This window comes from Theropithecus gelada, chromosome 4 (assembly GCF_003255815.1).
Source record: "Theropithecus gelada isolate Dixy chromosome 4, Tgel_1.0, whole genome shotgun sequence".
Lineage (NCBI taxonomy): Eukaryota > Metazoa > Chordata > Mammalia > Primates > Cercopithecidae > Theropithecus > Theropithecus gelada.
In genome coordinates, this window is record NC_037671.1 from 47,706,865 (window position 1) to 47,729,547 (window position 22,683).

General features: G+C 38.1%; 2 protein-coding genes across 5 annotated transcripts in view; one reads left to right on the forward strand and one right to left on the reverse strand.

Moving 5' to 3' along the window:
• Window positions 1-18,052, reverse strand: part of SUPT3H (SPT3 homolog, SAGA and STAGA complex component) — a 538,163-nt gene extending 520,111 nt beyond the window's left edge. Inside the window, exons 1-2 of one of the 3 annotated variants that reach the window (XM_025383822.1) lie at window positions 17,775-17,943; window positions 4,949-5,049 (exon numbers count right to left, since the gene is read on the reverse strand). Coding sequence is in view for 2 of the 3 variants with exons in the window: in XM_025383821.1 (XP_025239606.1) it covers window positions 4,949-5,049 (101 nt within the window). In the remaining variant the exon portion in view is untranslated. Of the gene's footprint in view, window positions 1-4,948; window positions 5,050-17,774 lie in introns of all 3 variants that reach the window. The other 2 variants (XM_025383821.1, XM_025383823.1) reach the window with 2 other exon arrangements.
• Window positions 1-22,683, forward strand: part of RUNX2 (runt related transcription factor 2) — a 221,188-nt gene that overhangs the window by 31,696 nt on the left and 166,809 nt on the right. The gene's annotated exons all lie outside the window — the stretch shown is intronic.

A 22,683-nucleotide genomic window follows, 5' to 3' on the forward strand; every position in this document is an offset into this window, starting at 1 on the left:
TTGTGTGAGGATGAAATGAAATGGCATATGGGAGGTACTCAAGAGAGTGTCTGGTACACAGCATGCTCTATACAAGTATTCATTATTATCACTGATACTATTAAAGCACCTTTGGAATTATAGTAGGTTCATACTTTTTATCTTCAGGAGTTTTTATTTCTTCCAGTTTCCTGAAAAACTTAAATGAACCAGGGAAACAATATCTGAAGGAAGCCTGTGTTAGCTTAAAAACCCGTCTACTAAAAATTCAGAGACTATACATATCAGGGCTCTCTAAAGTTAGATGAAGGGGGCACACATTCTTTCACAGCTCATATCTTCATAATACTTAAAAAATAGCCAAGTGATACCATTTCACATACAAAACAAAGGTCTAGTATAGTGCAGCAGTGAATAAATGGTCATTGCTATTTATCCCAAACACACTCAGGAGAAGCAGCAAATGTTACTGAGAAAATTATTAGTTCAGTTTTGGACATTCTAAACTCGAGGTGCTCACAGAATACTCAACAGACATTCCAGGAAGCGGGCAGAACTACAGACCTAAACATAGGTAGCTTATCCTCAGAAGAGTTCCTCATTCCCTCCTTTGTACTATCATGGAATTTTTCGCATCCTATTTCATTACAAATATTTGTCCCCTTCTCTACTGCTAGACTATACGCCTCTTGAAGGCATTCAGTTCCTGCCATATAAGAAGGACTCAGTAAATGATTTTTAGCTGGGCACAGTGGCAAAATCCTGTAGTCCAAGCTATTTGGGAGACAGGGGCAGGAGGGTCACTTGTGCCTAGGAGTTCAAGATCAGCCTGGGCAACATAGAGACCCCATCTCAAAAATACAAAGGTAATTTTTTAAAATGCAAAAATTGTAGAACTGTACAATTTAAAAATGTATTTTATTATATGTAAGCAAATTCTGATTAAATTTTTTTTTAATTTCTGGATGTTAGATAAGGATGAAATTTTCATTTGGAAGAATTCTCACAATATAAAAGTAACATGTAAACAAGATTTTTTCAATGTTATTGCTATTTATCCCAAAAACTCCCAATTTTTAAAAACGTGGTGACATTATAATTACTAAGCACTACTGAGCTGTGAAACCTGGCATCGTCATACTCAGGCCTGTAACTCTAAAAATGTACATGACAAGGCAGGAAATATATAAATGGGTAAAGTAAGGAAGAACTCAATGAAGACTCTCAAAGTGCATTTAAATTACTTAAAATTCTGAAGAAGTTTGTTAAAATACCTGTAATGTCGATGAAAAGATTTCATTTTCAAATTTACAGGCTGCTTGAGTTCAATAACCTAAAAATGAAAAACCTCTGGACCATTCCAGTACAGGTTATTCAAAGGAGCTGTGATAAAGAGCATATAGCAAATATGCTCAGTTATATGCACTAGGTAAGGCACAACTGCTATCATCCCAACCCACTAACACTTGTTAGACTACTAATCCTTTCCTTTGAAATCTGTAAGAAGAGGCCAGGCACGGTGGCTCACGCCTGTAATCCCAGCACTTTGGGAGGCCAAAGCAGGTGTATCCCTTGAGGTCAGGAGTTTGAGACCAGCCTAGCCAACATGGTGAAACCCCATCTCTACTAAAAATACAAAAATTAGCCTGGCATGGTAGCACATGCCTGTATTCCCAGCTACTTGGAAGGCTGAGGCAGAAAAGTCACTTGAGGCCGGGAGGCAGAGGTTGTAGTGAGCAGAGATCGGGCAACTGCACTCCAACCCGGCAACAAAACTAGATTCCTCTCAAAAAAAACAAAAAACAAAAAAACAAAAACAACAAACAAACAAAAAAAACTTCTGTTAAGAATGTTTCACTGGTGGAATTTACCACCCAAATTCAAAATACAGTAAGTTCTCCAAGGCTCTAATACTAGGACAGATTGGTTGCCAGTTCTATATTTAATAGCAGATCATGACCATTTCATTTGTGCTTGACAACTAGACAACTTTCAGTGAAACCATTCCCCAGAAATGACACTACAATATTGTTACTTATTTAGAGGCCAGGGACCCAAAAGAACAACAACTCATTAATAGTGAATGGATGGGGAAGGCAGCAGCAGAGGATTGAAAAGGAGCAATATAAAAGGCTTAGTACCATGAACAGCAGCAGTAAAGTAGGGATTCCCAGAATGAAATTACTGTAACACAAAATAAACATAGCAGCATAAGTCCACACTTTCTCATTTGAAATACACATAAGAATTAAATATACATTTAGTCTAATTTTATACAATCAAAAGCCTAAAAATCTTGATAACAATAGAAATACTGGTAAATTTAAAAAGACTCTCCCAATTTTGGCCCTGTTTCCCTGTTCTATAAAGAAATTCATAAGGGGGGGGAAAAACTTCAAACTATAAATGATGAATGTAACTATTAGGAATGGCCTCTCCATGAGGTCTGAAATAGAAGGAAAATGTACATTTCTTCCAGAGTTGTAGCCAACAATAACTTTTGCATTCCGAATCCAGCTTAGGTACATTGGTTGGGAAGATGTTTGCAAAAGTATTTAATAAGAAAGTGCTGAATTTAGCCTTTATTTTTTCTCAGTTTTTTTAAAATGGCCCAAGGTCCATCAAATGCACTAAACAGAAATTCTCCTAAGTATAAATGACAAAAGAATACTCTACAAGCTTTTAATTTAATTTTTAATTTTTGTGGGAACATAGTTTGGTTTTTTTAATATTTTATTTTTAATTTTGGTGGGTACATAGATTTTTTAATTTTTATTTTTAATTTTTGTAGCCTTCTTCTCAAAGACAACTGTCTTTTACAGATCAGAGATTATCAAACTTTTTCTGTAAAAGACCATATAGCAAATATTGTCAGTTTTACAGGTCATATAGTCTCTGTTGCAAATACTCAACTCTGGCACAGAGCATGAAGGCTTCAATAGACAACAGATAGATGAATAAGCCTGGCTATGGTACAATGAAAATGATATTTACAAAAATAGGCAGCAAGCCCATGGCCATAGTTTGTTGACTTCTGCTACAGGACATCTGTTTTTAACTTTACTAACAAGTATATTGTTTTAATAAATACTATAAATTTCGAAATAAGATGTCTGGGATTTGCTTTAAAATACTTCATTTTTTTTTTTAAAGGGAGAAAGGTAAGGAGAAAGGTTAAATAAGACTGGAAAAACACAATTATTATTAAAGCCCGATTATGGATATATGGGTTTCATTACACTGTAAGCTTGAAAATTCCCAAATTAAAAGTTTTAAAAATACAAGGTAAATCAATGAACCAGCTCTACAGAAAATGAATTTTTTCACCTTACTCTAAAACTTTTAAAACATGCTTAGTATTTTTAAACATAATTAACATAATACAACATAGAAGATTCTTAATATAAAGCCACTAAACTATAATGAAAAAACTTAAACTAATCCACAAAAATGTACATAAGCATAAACCCTTAAAATTCTCCATAATTTAAAATATAGGCTCACTTCATACAGTTGCTAAATATGTCACATTTATTGGCATCTCACCTGAAAGGTGCAATCAATTTTTGGCTTTAAAATATTTTTATAAGAAATATATTATTTATATTAACATATAATAGGCTTATTACTTTTCAAGTTAATACATAAATGTCTTTCTTTTTAAATTCTAAGTAATTCTGGCAAACACGGGAAAACCCTGCCTCTACTAAAAATACAAAAATTAGCTGGGTGTGGTGGCACACCCCTGTAATCCCAGCTACTTGGGAGGCGGAGGCAGGAAAATCGCTGAACCCAGGAAGTGAAGGTTGCAGTGAGCCAAGATTGTGCCACTGCACTCCAGCCTGGGCAACAGAGTGAGACTCTGCCTCAAAAAAAAAATTTTTTTAATAATAAATTCTAAGTAATAAATATTAATAACTATCACCGTAATAAACAAATATTCTTCAGGATCTTCAATGATTAAAAGTATAAAAGGATCCTGAGGCCAAAAAGTTTGAGAGCTCCTGAACTAAATGTTTTCAATATTGTATAAAGTAAGTTCATCATGCAATTACAAGACATATACTCAAACTCATTTTACCTTTTAACAGTAATCATCACATAGTGACATTAATTCAACTATGAAGGCTATCAATTTAGCCACAAGAGGAAGACACTTAAACCTTCAACAAAAATATTCTTTTAAACTACCTGATAAGTCATGAGTATGAATATGAATCCACAGGATAAGTCATGAATCCACAGGATAAGAAGAGCACTATAATATGTGGTCCCCCATCTTATACAGACAATTGTCTCCTGAACCAATATAATGAAAAACTACCATGTGTCAAAAGACATTTCTAATAAATGTGCCATCTCTTATCAAATCAAGAGATGTAGTTTCACTTAATGCAAGAAACCAGAAATCAAGCTGCACAGAGTCTTAAGAAATCTTAATGACCCTGCAACTTCCCAAAGATTGAATACATCTGTTTTTTAAATGCTCTAAGTTTTCCCCAATGTTCTGAAACAGTGATTTCAAATATTATCAAAACTAAAAACTAACTTAAATTAGGCTTATTGAATTATTATGACAGTTGAGAAAAACTAAGACCTTCCACGTGAAAACATTCCAACCGTCCAAGAATATAATCAGTCTCAAAATTTCCTAAATCTATAAACTAGAATAGAAATAAACAATACATAACACAGACTCAGACAAATATTAGAGCAAATATGTCCACATAATTATTCATTCTATCATTTATAAAGATGAACCAATACTCATTTTTCAAATACAGTACCACTGTAGCATTTTTAACCAATTTTGCCTCTACATACAGCAATTTAAAATGTTATCACAGTATTTCATTTTTACTTGATTAATAACAAATTATTCCTAAGTTTTATAAATGTTATGTCTATTGCCTTTCAACATGAATAAATTTAAAATAGTAATAGCAACAGCATGCAAGGATATACTTACATCATACTCTGTAATTCTGTTGCAAAGCTTATAGACTTCCCTGTATTCCTTCCACTACTTGAAGTTGCAGTAGACATTGGACTAGCTGCAGTATTATTCATCTAAATAAAAAGGAGAAATAAAGCTTACAAAATATACCTAGCTATAAGTAAATGCAAAAAAAAAAAGGAAGCAAATATAAATTATTTCAAAAACTAGAGAAAATTTAAATTTCTGATTTGCTTTGCATAAAACTGATTCACTTATACTTAATGTTGTTTATTAAAATGAAATAGCAAGGTGGAAAAAAACTAGTTAAGTAAGATGTCAGCCAATTACTCACTTCAGTGATAAATACTTTAGCACCTATTTTATGATAGGTAATGTAAAAACAGTATTTATTAACATATTTTACTAGAGCTAATTGGTTTTCAAAATGAGCTTCAGGGAGCCCTATGGTTCATCAGCAATGCTTCAGGGAGTTCCAGGCGGACCCCTAGCACAACACACCCCCAGTTTAAAACAGAACAACTCTGACTTTTCTAGTTGATATATGAAGGTTCCAAGTAAGATTTCATTTAAAGAAACAATTCCACAGCTGAAAGATACAAAATTAGAAAACTACAGCATAATCTAATTCCCATTTGAACAAAAGCCTAAAATACAAATAATATTGTCAATCAGTAGATCAAAAGCATTGTGATATTTTATAATCCTATGGGTAAATAACTTATTCAATTTAAAATGTGACATTTTCCCAATAAAATTAAGGTGATGCATAATGATAAATTGGGTGCCAATCCTAATGTATGCCATTTTATTTAATGCATTAAAAAAATTAGCAAGATTTAGTCAAAGTAACATTAAAATAATGTCATGAAAGTAGGTAAAGCCTCAACTATTATACTATTATACTGGAAGTGCTCAATAAACATTAGTTATTATTTCATAAGCTTGTATAAACTTTGCAAAGCTGTAATTTTCCTTAAAATATTTTTTGCAGATTCTGAAGAAGAATGTAAGATATTTAACAACATATGAAAAAGTAAAACAGTGCAGAGGACTTTTAGTAAACGAAGAGGGCAGGTTCTGGAGTCAGACTGCCTAGATTTGAATCCCACCTCTGCTCCTTTGCTAAGACTTTGGGCAAGTTACCTAACTTCTCTGTGCTTCAGTTTCCTCATCTGTAAAGGGCAATGATAATCTCACCTTCTTAGGGCTGTTGTGAGAATTAAATGAATACATACAAAAATTTAGAACAGCACTGACAGCACACAGTGAACACACAATAAATGTTAACTGTTATAATAAACAGACCTTAAGAACTCCCTCTTCCACGAACAGGGAAAATTAAGGAAGAAAAAAGAATTCCCCTTCTTGATCTGCTAAAAGCTTTTATATAAATTTAGATGTATTACCCTTTTTTCACAATCACACAAGTTTGTAAAACTTAAATATTTTTACTAAAAGACCTCTATGCAACTACACAAATATTAAGTAGCTTCTTTGTAAGTTTAGTTTTCACTGACGACATCACTACGACTACTACTCACTTGGGCTCAAAATCTCAGTCACTACCTTGGACTCCTTCTCCTGCACCCTACAATTTGTAAAAAGTCAAGTAAATTCTACTTGCTGTATGTTCTCACATCCTTCCCCTCTTGTCCTACTGCTATGGCCCCCTAAAAACTCTTAATCTACATCTTCTATCTCCATTTCAGTTCATTCTCCAAACTGCAGCCAAATTTATCTTCTTAATACATCTTTCTAATCTAACAGCTCCTATGGGTAATGATAAAATTCATAAAGGGAACCTAAACCAGGGTCACTTAGCAAGGGCTGGGATGGAAGGGCTGGGCCCCACAAAAGGAGGACGGGGAAAAAAGCTACTACAAATCACTGATGGAGATAGGCCTTATATGAAGCTTTTGAGAAGGCAACAGGACAAAGATCTAAGGCAAGCAGCACACTAGCTAGGTGACTAGGTTTGAAATATACCAATATCCCTCTGGTCTAGTCTGAGGGCCCTAACAGCCAGGCCAAAACCACTATACCAAGAATGCAAGAGCACAAAAAGAGAAGGAAAACAAAAACGTTCCACTCAAACTGAGCCTGAAAACCAAAATTCTAAAACATATGAAGAACTTAATGCTAAGAAACACCATCACATTTTTTAAGCCTAAATTTGTGCCATTGTTTAAAAAGACTTTTGGAGTAAGTACTTTCTCTACAAATAATATAGGAAAAGAAACATAACCATTTGAAACTTGGATTAAAAAAAAAAAAAATCACAAGTCCAAGACTGGGAGAAAATAGGAACCCAAGGACTTCCATAAACAGTCCTGCAGAATTGGGACAAAATGCAAAAAAAGGGAGCCTGGATTTCTCAAAGACCTCAGAAAATGTTCCCTTGTTGTCCCAATAGAAGGCTGACAGAGCTATCTGGGACAACATGTTAAACTCAAAAATTAAGTAGTAACCCCAGCCTCCAGAATGTTATGATTTGAGTTGACTCAACAGATTTGACAGACATGCCATTCCATGGGATTATCCATCCTATGGTCAAATGTCCTGAGACATTGCTGGAGCAATCTGCTCCTTTTTCATTTTCAAATCCAGTCACCCAAACCTAGTTGATTATAACCATGATCATCCTTTCACAGTCAAGTCAATTTTTATATCAAACAGGTGAAAAACATTTTTCTTGACATGATGAGCTGATAGCTCATTAGACTCTTTAAAATAATTATTTCCCGTACCCACATTCTGTTTGATTTAGATAATTAACTTCTTTTGACATTAACTTCTTTACACATCAAAGTTCTATCATTCCAATGCTCTATTTCCTTTCTTCTAGACATTAAAAAAGAAAAGTCTGTTAAAAGCAGAAGCACTCAAGTCAATTTTCACTAATAAATACAGTTACCGTGGAACTGAAAACCTACTGTAATCTTCTCAATGGGTTAATGTCCTGCAGTTGTTTCAGCTTTCAATTGAAAATGCATCTGTTTGCCATATTTTACAAAATGAATTCAGATGTGCAGATTGGGACCTAGATTATTTCAACATGCCAGAGTTTAAATGTGAACCCAAGGAATAAGTTCATATCTGATTAATAGTATTTAAACCTGATCATTAAGCTAATAGCTAATACTATAACACACCTGTAAAACTGTGTTCCGGAGAAGAAAATTTGGCATTTATCTTTTAATTTAAAATTATGGAATTTAAGGATACACCCCTATCCTTAGAAAACACTGCTATCAAAAAAAAAAGTTTTAATTGTAGTGAAGTTAATCACAAAAACTAAACTAAACAAAATGCAATGAATATGCTACTGGGTTTCTAGTTAGATCTCATATTTTGGGGGACTAAATAACCACAGAAGAAATACCATGAAACATCTTTAAGCTTAAAAGACCTCAAATTGTCGAGAACCTTACTACTAGTTTCTGCACCCTCCAAACATCATCAAAATCTGGACTGTGAAAACTATCAGTCAACCCATTAACTAAAAGAGAGAAGTTTTAATCTTATCTTCTATACTGCTGAAGAAAACTATTTCAGCAGACCTATGTACTGATTTTGAGCATCTACAGTCTCAATTCTAATGATAACCTGATCATCCCACATAATATAAATTAATAGAAAACTTTTATAATTAGAATATTTTTATTTTCATAAAATTCCAAAGGCAGGAAGCAATTACGGTTAAGCCAACACTATTATACACTGCGTTTTAGTTTTGTTGTTTAAAAAAAATCAGGTTACATCATGATCTAAATTTCTTCTGTTGTGAAAAATAATACCAAATGGTCAATCACTGAGAATGCAAAAAATTAAAAATTAAATACATAAAATATCTATAAAAATGTCTAGACCGGCCGGGCGCGGTGGCTCAAGCCTGTAATCCCAGCACTTTGGGAGGCCGAGACGGGCGGATCACGAGGTCGGGAGATCGAGACCATCCTGGCTAACACGGTGAAACCCCGTCTCTACTAAAAAAAATACAAAAAACTAGCCGGGCGAGGTGGCGGGTGCCTGTAGTCCCAGCTACTCGGGAGGCTGAGGCAGGAGAATGGCGTGAACCCGAGAGGAGGAGCTTGCAGTGAGCTGAGATCCGGCCACTGCACTCCAGCCTGGGTGACAGAGCAAGACTCCGTCTCAAAAAAAAAAAAAAAATGTCTAGACCTAGTGTTTAGAATAATACAATGGTAATCTCAGTATAGTAATATATGCCCCATTTTAAGTGGACTTTGGAAGGTATTAAAAAGCCTGGTTTATAAACTTACCTCAAATCAGTCCCACCTGACCTTGCCAGCCTCCTTTTCTACAGCAGTCAAATCAAACTTTCCCCATCTCCAGAACCATCCCATGTTCTTTTGAACCTTTACCCCTATAGCTCTCTCTACTTGCAATACCTTTTGAAACAATACAGTATCTGTCAACCTATCCAAAATCTATTGCCTAAGCCCATCTCCAAGAAACCTTCCCAGATATGTAAACAAAAGAAATTCTTTCTCTGACATCTAATTATTTTAGTTTATATTAGTTTAATATTAAATTAACTACTTTACTGCATACTAATTATTTTAGTTGAATAAGCCTCTGTCCCACAGTGAATCCCTACCCCAGCTATGGACAGCTGACATCATCTTCTACGTCCAGAGAAACAAAAAGCTATCATTTAGTCATTCCCTCCACTCTCCTCCACCAAAGACAGTGTATCCTCCTCCCTTAATTCCCTCCTCTTATAATAAAGACACCCACTCATTTAAAGCTAACACCACCAGTGCTTTGGATTCTTCATACCTAAGAAGGGCACCTACTACAGGCCAAACACTGTTCTAAAAGGTAGGGATATAGTAGTGACTAAGTCAGACAAAAAAAAATACATTATAATGCAAGAGACAAGCACATAAACAAATATAATTTGAGGAAATAACAAATACTATGAAATAAGAAAAACAAGTTGATTTCAACTAGGAGGTGGCATTTAATATAAGATCTGGAAGGGAGCTCTGGAGAACTTCCCAACAAAAAGAACAGCAAAGTACCAAAATCCTGTGGCCAGTGTGGCTAGAAAGACATGAACGCAGGGGTAGCAAGAGGGCAGATCTTATAAAGCCTTTAGGCCACAGGAGTTTACATTTCACTTAAGTGTAATGTGAAGCTATTAGAGAATTTTGAAAAGGGAAGTTACTTGAAATGTTTTAGGTTTTAAAAAGATAACTCCAGCAGCGGGGAGAATATACTATACGGAAGCAAGAGTGCAATCAAGACCAGTTAGGAAGTTACTGAGGTTGTGTGCAGACAAGAGATGACAGTGGCTTGAATTAGTTTAACGAGTGGAGATGATGAGAAATGGTCAGATTTCTGGAACATATTGTGAAAGCAGAACTGATTTGCTGATGGATTACACGTGGGGTGTGAGAGAAGCGCAGTCAAGGATGACTGAATTCTGGGGCCTCAGAAACTGGTTGAATGGTGGTGCCATTTACTGAGATCCAGAAGACTGGGAAGGGAAAAAAAAACAGTTCAGTTGGGGCTATGTTAAGTTTGAGACAGCTATTAGACATTCAAGTGGAGATTTTAAAAACCTGCAGAAGCTTTGTGAGAGATGTTGTCAAGCAGAAAACTGAAATAAAACCCATGGTCACAAGATTTTTGTTAAGAAGGATAATTAATATAATAGAACTTTGTATAAGGATATAAGGATCAACTAATCTCATAAGTTCAATTTCTCTGTCAGGAATAATTTGTCTCACAGGATTGCATATAATGGGCACTAAAAATAATCTGAACTGAAAATATCAAAACACCCTGTAAACGTGAAAACTACCCCCATCCTTTCTCTCTAGATGATAAACAGCTAAAACTGCAGCATTACATATCCTACATGAGCATCTTTTGGAACTAACAGACACCGGAGCCCAGTGATAGACTGCTACAAGACACAGGAGTTTCTAGTATATCTTCCTTCTTTAGTCTCATATTCAGTTTCTATTCCATATGCTTTCATATCCAGTACTCTCACAGAAAAATTGAGTTTAAAAAAAAATTCTTTGCAAAAACAGTCCCTAAAGTACACTGCAAATGTGCCTATCAGATTATCCTTAAGCCCTGACAAATGGCACATAGCACACTTACTTTTCCAACACTAAAACACTGTTGTTTTTACTCAAACTTTATAATAGAGTTGCTTAATGGTTAACTTTTGAGATATATGGAAGATTTTGGCACCAATTATACTCCTAACAGTAAGAGGTAAGTGTATTTGACAAAGATGTCAAAAAATAAGCAGCTCCCTTAAAAATCAACACTCTCTTCCAGTCGAGAGTCACATTTTAGAAATATTAAAGCTTATGAGAATTCTGCATTAAACAATTTACAAAATATCTGACGTGTTTAAAAACACAGTTTACGTGACCAAAAAGAAAAAGGAATGGGGGATTTACTGTAGGCATGTAAAAAACAGATGAATTTGGAGTTTATAAAGGGTGTTTCACCTGTGTTAGCTCACTTTTTTTTTTTCCTCCACAATTACCCTACAAGACAAGTATTCTGCCTCTACCAACTAAGACTGGCTGAAGATCACAAATTCAGTAAACAACAGGCTTTGATCCCAGATAGCTGATAACCTGAAATATTCAGGCCATTTAGATATACTATGTTTTAATAAAAATCCTCATTTTAGAGCCTTAGTTTTTTCATTAGTAAAAGATCTCTATCTCCTAAAACACTAAAATATTGTGAAATTACTGAAAAGTTGTAAACATAGCAGTCAGGGGACTTACATAGTCATTAAGTTTTCTTGGAGACTGATGACTTTAAACACTCAGTTAAGAAATTCTTCGTTTAAAAGAAAATCTTAGGTAGATGGATAAGCAACTGTAACAGACAAATATATATGCAAATTGGTGGGAGGGAACCAAAGACATCTGAGCAGACTTCAGAACTACAGTTTGAAAATCACTAATTTCCTCCAAATCCCTCATTTTTCAGGTGAGGAACTGAAGTCCAGAGGGGTTTCTTGAACTGCCCAAGGACACACTACTATTTAGTGATACAAGCTGGGACTAAATCTGAGGTCCCCCGACACCTGGTCCAGAGTTCTTTCTACTATACAACAAGGAATATACAAATAAAAGTTTATCATAACTAACCCACAAGGCCTCCACAATGTGTATGTCACACTGAACTGTGTTGTGAAATATTAATATCTGCCTATGCCAAACCACAATGGGAGCAGTAAAGAGCTAGGCTCTGGAGTTAGATTATAGGCTCTAACACTTACACATGACCTTGGGCAAGTTATGCCACCTCGCTGCCTCAGTTTCCTCATCTCTAAAATGGAGATTAATTACTCCTCTCCTAGGTTACATAAAATAACATATGTACAGCCCTTAGGAAAGTGCCTTGTACATATCAGGCATTTAGTTCATGCCAACAATGATGATGAACTCAAGCAAAAGCAAAGCTTCTTGAAAATATATCACAAAAGATTATTGTTAAACATGTATATCCTCAAAGAATGTTATGACTAATAAAGACTAACATGAATACCGTGAAATATATAGAATTCAGTCATAAAACCACTATAGCATTTAAATCGCAAAAGTACATTTCAAGATTTTTTAAATGATTTATATTTGTATGTTATTTTAGTTAATATAGTCACATAAATTATTTCAATTTACTTGTCCTGTGAATTCAACAGCATCTTTTCAGTAACTCCTACCTACTATACACCAAACAGTGTACTATTTTCTTTTTATTTTGAAACAGGGTCTCTTTCTGTTGCTCAGGATGGAGTACAGTGGCACAATCTCAGCTCACTGCAGTCTCCACCTCCTGGGCTCAAGCAATCTTCCCACCTCAGCCTCCCAAGCAGCTGGTACTACAGGCACCAACCACCAAGCTCGGCTACATTTTTTTTTTTTTTTTTTTGAGATGGAGTTCTGCTCTGTTACCCAGGCTGGAGTGTAACGGCACAATCTTGGCTCACTGCAACCTCCGCCTCCAGGGTTCAAGCAATTCTGGTGCCTCAGCCTACTAAGCAGCAGGTACATGCCAAGACATGCAGCTAATTTTTGTATTTTTAGTAGAGACAGGGTTTCACCATGTTGGCCAGGCTGGTCTCAAACTCCTGATCTCAGGTGATCCACCCGCCTAGGCCTCCCAAAGTGCTGGGATTACAGGTGTGAGTCACTGTACCCGGCCCAGCTAATTTTTGTTTTAAATTTTTTGTAGAGACTAGGTCTCATTATATTGCCCTCACTCTTAGGCTCAGGCAATCTGGACATGTCTTAGCCTCCCAAAGTGCTGGTATTACAGGCATGAGTCACAGAGCCAGCCACTATTTTCATGTTCATGATCTTATTTAACCTTCACTACCCATTAACTAAGGGCCAGATATTTTCAAAGGGAGAACTACAGTACAAAAAAGCCTGACAGACCCATTCTAGAAAGTAAGAGCCTCATTAGTATAACCTATTCGGTGGGAATATGTTTGGATAAATGAGATACAATGGAAAGAACACATCAAGTAAGTGCCCAAGAAAATGTTCGTTCTTCCTTAGCAGTATGGGGTTGTTTTCTGTAGAAAATATATTGTGACCAGATCAAAAAAGCACCATTACTGTGACTTAAAATATTATTTGTTTTTTTTGTGTTTGGTTTTTGAGACAGAGTCTCACTCTGTCACCCAGGCTAGAGTGCAGTGCACGTTCTCGGCTCATAGTAACCTCCGCCTTCCGGGTTCAAGAGATTCTCCTGCCTCAGCCTCCTGAGCACCTGGGACTACAGGCATGCACCACCATACCCAGCTAATTTTTTGTATTTTTAGTAGAGATGGGGTTTCACCATGTTGGCCAGGCTGGTCTCCAACTCCTGACCTCAAGTGATCCGCCCACCTCAGCCTCCCAAAGTGCTGGGATTACAGGCGTGAACCACCACACCCGGCCTGTGACTTACAATATTATTTGTAAAAGAGAACTGTCTTCAGTAATAGTGCCTATTATACACTATCTATGCTGTTACACAAAATTTGCGGAACAACTTCTGCAGGTCACTCTTTAGTGGAGGCTATAGGTAGACAAGACAAAACCAATTCAATATAAAAACGTTTGTAAGGACGACAATTTTTAAACGTAATTCTCATTTGATGCCACCAACAGTCTTATGAGAAGGTGGGATGAGGTTGGGTACTAATTCTATTTTACTGATAAGGAAATTGAGGCACCGATATTAACAAGTTAAATACCTTAACTGAAATGACAAAATGTGGCAGAAAAGGGCAAAAGCTAGGTTTATAGAATTGCGTCTTAGTGCTCTGTTCACCAACCCACAGAACATCTCAGAACGTTATTATCACTTCTAGATTATCCAATAAACTTAAGGCTACAGCAGCTAATAGTTACTGAACTACACCCAACACATCACATGAGTTATTTAAATTAACCTCTTAAGAACCTAGAAGCAGAAGCCATCGCCATCTTCATTTTATAAATGAGGAACCAAGTATTCTTAGGAAGATTAAATAATTTGTCCCAAATCACATGGTTAGGAAGCAGCTGAGTGAGAACTCAAATCAAGTGTTAGAGCCTCAATAAAATATTTTACCCACTTCAGTATAAACTTAATAATGCATGTAGCTGAGTTATTTTTCATTATTTAAGTAAACTGTAAGTAAAACTCGTCTTTAACATTCTAATACATAATCAGATTTCTGATGGATTTCACTATTCAACCTCACCATAAAATAAAATCAGTGTTATTTCAACACAAATACTCAATCTCCTGATTTGACTGACACAGACTAATACTTTGCAGTCATCCCCACCAAAAGATAATTTTCTTCCAGAGGGAACCAAAACTCAAGCTGCTAAAGATTTCTATCCAAAGCAAAATTTTAAATTATCAGTGGCTTACATGGGAAAGTCACTTGCTGGCCTTATTCCAGGTATCTCATTTATTATTTAGACACAACAACAGTAATTTTGTCACTGTTTTAAAGTATATTTCTGGCCTCGCGCAGTGGTTCACACCTGTAATCCCAGTACTTTGGGAGGATGAGGCATGTGGATCACTTGAAGTCAAGAGTTCAAGACCAGCCTGGCCAACACAGTGAAACTCCATCTCTACAAAAAATACAAAATTAGCTGGGCATGGTGGCATGTGCCTGTAATCCCAGCTACTCAGGAGGCTGAGGAGGGAGAATCGCTTGAACCCAGGAGGCGGAGGTTGCAGTGAGCTGAGATCACACCATTGCACCCTAACCTGGGCAACAAGAGCGAAACTCCGTCTCAAAAATAATAATAAAGTATTTCTGATATTGCAATGTGGTTAATTGTCCTAAAACTATATATTACAAGTTCCAAGAAGGCTAACAGTAGGGTGACATTATTATGTGGTCCCAATTCGAACATTTTTGATAGTGAAAGGGGTTCTATTAAATTAAATAATTGTGCTGGAACAATCAGGCTTTATACCATGACTGCCTCAGAAAAATTAAGATATTATGGTCACCCATAAAAGCACCCCATTCTGATTTGCATATTATGAGCTATTCTCTCCATCTGATTTAATTCGTGGGCTTTATTGTTCCAGATTTAACCATTATCTTCAGCCTTAAGACCAAGAGCATCTTTTTTTTTTTTTTTTTTTTTTTTAAGAGACAGGGTCTCCCTCTATAGCCCAGGCTGGAAGGCCTGGCCTGACCATGATTCACTGCAGCCTTGAACTCCTGGGTTCTCAGCCTGCCAAAGTGCTGTGATTACAAGCATGAGCCAACGTGCCTGACCCAAGGGCACCATTTTACAGACATCAGGCCAGGGTTAAGGGTGCTACCGCTACCTATGAAAGTTGTTTGTTCTTTTAGTTTTATTTTCATATTTGACTTTATATAGACTTACTTAAAAAAAAAGATGCACATATTTCAAGGAAAGCAATTTTGTGAAACATCTATTACCTAATTTCACTTATCTCTCCAAAAGACTTGGATAACCACAAAACTAGTTCTAAAATGTCCTAATGCTCAAGAGTTATAATTTTTCAAATAGCTTTATTACACGAAAGGTTAAAAAAGAAAAAAAACTTGAATAAAAGAGCTGGAAACTTCTCACTGAAAACCAACCAAAGTAGTAAAAGATAAAAACCAAAAATCACAAAATAGTACCATAATGTTTAAAGAAAACTCCAGTTAATACTGTCATAGCTCTTTGGATCTGGCATTACCCGTACAACCTAGGAGACAAAAGAACGTTTTGCTTTGATTTGTCAAGATGTAAATAAGTACTAACAGACTCAAGGTCTGAACTGCAGTATTTGAATGAAAGGCATTATTTGAATAGAATTACAATTCCCTAAGCCAATAAATGTTCCAAAGAGCTGGCTTCTCTGATTTAAAACTCAACCATATCAAGACTCGGAAGGACTCTCAACATCTAAACTGTAGACCTGTGCTGCCCAATGCAGTAGCCACCACTAGCCACACGTTGGTATTTAAACGTAAATCAATGTATTAATTAATTTACGAAACAAATTAAAAATTAACTTCCTCAGTGACACTTATCATATTTCAAGTGCTGAAGAGCCACTGTGCCTAGGCTACCACTAGTGCCTAAAGGCACAGATTATGGAACATCTCCATCAAGGCAGAAACTGCTACTGAAAAGTGCAGCCTAGACTTAGGCACACTTCGCTCCAATGTCCCGAATATCCTGAGATAAGAAACTTTCAATAGCACAATGAAGTGCATTCCATTCTAGAAAAGTACTCTCACGAACTGTTCCTTATAGTCAAATTCAGCCTCTATGAAACATTCACCAGAAATTCCCTAAGTTCTGTCCTTCAAGTAAATCTTTGCAGGGCGAATTTAATTCCTCTTCCAAAGTCTGCCCTTCACATATATTAAGACCCCAGGTCCTCTCCTTCCAAATACATATATAAATATACACACTATACATACATATATACACATATATACACACACACATTTCTTTCTACCGAAATAATTTAACATTTCTATTAACCTCGTGGAGAAATGCCAATTTATCCACGTGTACAGTAATAACATGTCCAGGATCGTCTGAGTGTCAAATATTACATATCACTGTCTTCATAACTTCACTCTCACTTGTGAGACCAAATGTCCTCATTCTCTGAGAAGATAAGGTCACAGTCATTCTGAACTCCTAAAATATGGAGAGCAAAAGCACAGCTAAAATGTACTGAGCAGCACCTGGCGTTGTTCTAGGCGTTTAACGTGTATTTTCTCATATAACCCTGACAACTCTGAACTAGGCTATAAGATCGCCATTTTACAGACCAAAACAAGGCAAAGACAAGCTACATAATTTCCCCAGGGGCCACAGACGTGAGCTCACCCCAGAGAGAACACAGCGGATCTTCTCCTCTTTCTGGATGCTACACTCCCACTAACTACCTAACTCTTCTCTCGCCGTGCCATAAAGCAACCATTTCCCTCTTTAATGATTCCTCCGGCAACCCCCAACACTACCTAGACGACCCGCGCACCCCGCTTCTTAGCACAGCCCAATCCCCCTCACCCCACGCCCACCCGCCAACAGGGAGGAGTCGAGAGGCAACTCCACAATCGGCAGCGGAACCAGGGCGCTGCGCCCGGTCAGCGCCTCCCACAGCCGCCCTCCCTTCAACACTCCCGCGTAGACGCCGAAGACCCAGGCGGCCGCCCTAGAGCCGGGACCAGGGCGTGGCCGGCGCGGGGGCCCAGAGACGCTGGGATCTCCGCGCTGCGTCCCTCCCGGCTCTCGGACGTCTCCCCCGCCCGCACCCCCGCACCGCCCCCCGCACGCCCCACAACCTCTGCTTTAAGAACCCTTGTAGGCACGGCTGCGCTTCCCGCGAGGAGAATGTGGGGGGTGAAGATGGTGCGATTTCTGCTGCTGCGGCCCGGGACACGCTTGGAAAGGGGCGGGGTGGGGGGGCCGAGAGTGTGGAGTGTAAGAAAGGGAAAAGGTGACTCGGCTGTGTGACGGGGGGAAGGGGGTGCAAGATGGCGTGAGCCCGACTCTCGGTGAGGCGGGGGTTGCGGAGACTGAGGAGTTAGCGATACGGACGCCCCCAGCACTGGCAGTGCGGGCGCATGCGCGCTCTGCCAGATGGCGCGCGGTCTCTCAGCCCGGGCGAGCTACTTCCGCCACGCTCGCCGGGGGCGGGGCGTTGTGCGCGGCGGTCAGAGCCCGGAGAGGGCAGCGCTGAGCCACGCGGCGGCGCTTAGAGCTGGGGACGCTGGAAGCGGTGTGGGGATGATCTGAGGTCGCTCAGGGTCTACAGGGTGCAGGCTTGAATTCTTTAGGAATTGGGCCCGAGAGGGATAGGATTTTTGACGGATTCGGTGACCGGCACTGGAAGTTGATTTTCAACTCCAGGGAAGAGATTCACCGTTGTAAGCTTCTTTCCAGGAATTGGAGTGAACGGGATTTTAGCGGGCTTGCGCGTTTAGAATGGTGAAGGGAAACGGAGAGGTCTGAACCCTCGCCGCAGGGCCGCAGTGCGGGCGTGTGGACGTGGAACGCTTTCTGGGACGGCGAAACCGGCTCTTCCTCCGCTCCCGCGCGCCATCACTCCCTACCCTGACCTCGCACAGAATCTGTTTCATTAATCTGCAATTAATGTTTTTCCCCAACTCGTAACTAGACGCAGGCGTTCAACTACCATGTTTTGTTACTGAAAACTTGTTCTACTTGAAGGCTTTCTTTTTTTTTTTTTTTTTTTTGGACGATTCTGTGTTTAGATTTTGGCCTGTTCCTCATTTTAAAATCTTGCACCCCCAGTATTGAACTGTACATCCTGTCCTGCCACATTTAATTGATACAGATGTAGTTCTTTAAATAATACAGTAGTCGTAAGACAATGCTTTCAGTCTTTCACTCTTTATATTATATGAAGTCTTATTTCTGTTTTAACATTCTTATTGGTTGCTTAGAGAAGAAAACTGGTTATCCATGCTCACCTGCACACCTGTGACGTCAAATACTATAAAATACTGTATTTTATAGGGATTCAAGTATTAACCCTCACCAAGTCTTTTTAAGCATCACTGCTTCAGTTATTTTCTTGCCTATACATACTGTGAGTTCTGAAATAATCCCTTCCTCCTATTTGCTTAAATTGTTTAAAATAGCAACTTATTTAGTTATTTCCTCTGTGGATTGTAGTTGAGTCTGCTAATGTTGTGTTTATTCTCTTTAATCTCCCCAACGCTTCAATATTTTCCAAATACCTAAAATTCCAAAAGAATAAATATATTTAGGATGTGAGAGTTCAGCACAATGTGTAAATCAGGGATCAATTCATTGCTGAGCAAAGTGTGCAGTATAAGGGAAAGTAATAGCATCGTAATAACTTCTTACATTGGAAGACTGGTTGAAAAGCTATTTTGAGTACATTACCAAGAAATTAGTTAACAGAAGATTAAGAGAAAAATTGGTGTTCATATCTAAAGAAACGTAAAAGTAGATCATTTCAATTAAAATTATGTTTAAAGTTGTCATGGAAGTTCCTGCACTGGAGTTTCACCTGCATCAGATGAGTACCTGTTTGACCCACTTTATCAGGATAGAATCCAGATCATCTTACTCTAGGATACTGGTGTCCAGCCTGCATAAAATCACACACAGGCCGGGTGCGGTGGCTCACGCCTGTAATCCTGGCACTTTGGAAGGCCAAGGCGGACGGATCACAAGGTCAGGAGATCGAAACTATCCTGGCCAACATGGTGAAACCCTGTCTCTACTAAAAATACAAAAATTATCCGGGCGTGCTGGCACGCGCCTGTAGTCCCAGCTACTCAGGAGGCTGAGGCAGTTGAATCGCTTGAACCTGAGAGCCAGAGGTTGCAGTGAGCCGAGATCGTGCCACTGCACTCCAGCCTGGCAACAGAACTAGACTCTGTCTAAAAAAAAAAAAACCACAGACAACAAAAGTTAATGAGAGTGAGACATGGAGAAGGGAAACTGAGTTAAGGCATTGATACAGTAAGTTTAAAAATTTTGTTCTTAGGAAACTGAATTGTGCTGTTGGCAGAGATCTGAGTTTTAAAGTCACATGAGTTAACCAGGTTCCTAGCTCCTGGAATGTCTTAAAATCCATTTTTGAAAATCTGATTTAGCCACAATTTTGCTCATAGTTTGAGACCATTGCTATATACAAAGGGCCAAAAATATTTTTCCATTACATTCATATCAAGTATCCTAAACTATCAATGGTACTAGGGTATCTTGATTATAACAAAACTAGAACAGCAAAGCTGTTGCTAAAGTTAAGGTTTTGATGACTAACACCTCTCAGAAAAACAAGTGATTTCCAAGGCATCTGGGGAAAACTCATCAGGAGACGAAGTTAATTTATCACTCCACAAAAATGTCTCCATGACCTGGACAAAATTCTTAAAGACAAATGAAGCATTGTAAGTGTAGACTTTTACATTCCTCTGGCATGTAACATTCACATAGACTCACTAGTGCAAAGAGAAAGTGCATATATCTAAGTAAAAGTGCTCATGGGCATCTTAAAATGATTAGATAGTAAGCCCACATTCTCAAAAGAACAGCAGAAGTCATGGCTAATATGGAACCATCTCTCTGATTCCATGGAAGTGATTTCTTTTTATTATTATTTTTTGAGACAGAGTCTCACTCTGTCACCCAAGCTGGAGTGCAGTGGCCCTATCTCGGCTCACTACAACCTCCACCTCCCCAATTCAAACGATTCTCCTGCCTCAGCCTCCTGAGTAGCTGGGATTACAGATGTGCGCCACCATGCCCAGTTAATTTTTGTATTTTTAGTGGAGATGGGGTTTCACCACGTTGGTCAGGCTGGTCTCAAACTCCTGACCTTGTGATCTGCCTGCCTCGGCCTTCCAAAGTGCTGGGATTACAGGCATGAGCCACTGCGCCTGGCCAGAAGTGGTTTCTTCTCATGTGGATGCCACAGTAACAGTTCAGGTGACCTGGAAATTCTTTGTCGTTTTAAGATTCATAACTCTTACTTGTTAGGATACTTGTGGGGCCTTTTTATTTTCTATCAATTATTTCATCCTTTGCTATATTTGCCTTCTATTTTTAATGCTTAAGTTGTCACCATGAAAATAAACTGGGGTAGACTGCATATTGTTTAGAACTGTATATTGCAATTGTTGCTAGATTCGTTTTTTGATGTTCAGAACTGTTTTCCAATTGCATTCTCAAAAGTATCTTGTTTTATGTTTAGAGCAAGTCATTCTGACCAAAAAGATTACTCAGCCCGGTAGTACCTGAGCAAGTCACTTAACATCACTGGACTCCAGTTTTTTATCTGTAGAATGAGATGATAGAACCAAATAAACTAAAACCTTACAGCCCTGAAATTCTATGTTCCTTCAAAATGGGAATAGCCAAAGGATGGATCCTAAAGTTGTGCAGAATAATTTCAGCATTTGTGCTACAAAAATTACAAAAGTATTCAGGGCTTTCTTTTTTTTTTTTTTTTTTCTTTTGAAATGGGGTTTCCCTCTCTGTTGCCCAGACTGGAGTACAGTCATGCAATCATAGCTCACTGTAGCCTCAACCTTCTGGGCTCAAACAATCCTTCCACCTCAGCCTCCTCAGTAGCTGGGACTACAGGCATGTGCCACTACACTCAGCTAATTTTTAAATTTTGTGTATAGATGGGGATCTCCCTATGTTGCCCAGGCTGGTCTCAAACTCCTAGGCTCAAGAGATCCTCCTGCCTCAGCCTCCCAAAGTGCTGGGATTACAGGATTGAGCTGCCATGCCCTGCTTGATGTTACACATTTCAAAAGAGAAACCAACATGAAAAGATGTATCAGATATGCTGATGCACTGCAGGGGGTGGGGGTGTCACAAAATTATTGATGTGTAATCAAATTGGCTTCCCCTACCTTCCAATTCCATTCATAAGGAAAAGCAGTACAATGATTTGAAAAGAAATGTTAAAAAAAAATTATACAGTACCAGGTAGCTTGTAGAACTGTAATCATGATCATCCTCTTAGGGACCTGTCATTGTAGATTTCACAGTCCAGGGTCTTTTAAAATTAGTGCTTGGCTGTTGAAAAAATGATTATGTTTTTGAGAGTCAGAATGGTAAGGGAACCATGGAATACCAGCATTCCAAAGACCCTTTGAGCTCTTCAGGCACATGAAAACTTAGTTGTTCCCATTCTCATGGAATCCAATATGTAATACTCTTGTACTGGAATCAGACAACTTTTACATTTCAACAGATTGTTGTGGGCCTACTATGTACCTGACAGTATTCTCGAAGCTGCAGATATAGCAGTGAACAAAACAGAAAAAAACCTATGCCATCATCAAACTCACATGCTAGTAGGAGTTAGGCAATAAAAATAAATACCTAAAATAAATACCTAAATTATATAGTATGTTAGAAGGTCATGAGTGTTATCAGAAAAGTTTATATGGGAATGAACGTGGAATGAGACCAAGCACAGGAGGAAAGGGGAAGATGTAATTTTTAAATTGGGCAGTTGAAGCAGGACCCACTGAGAAAGTAGTATTTGAAGAATGACTTGAAAGTGAAGGAGATACCTGCACATATCTGAAGAAAGAGCATTCCAGACTACGAGAACAATCTGCGAACCCTAGGGTGAGGACAGGTCTGGTAATTTGAAGCAACAGCCAGGAGGCCACTGTAGCTAAAGAAGAGTAACCCAGAAAGAAAATCATGTGATATGAGGTCAGAGAAGCA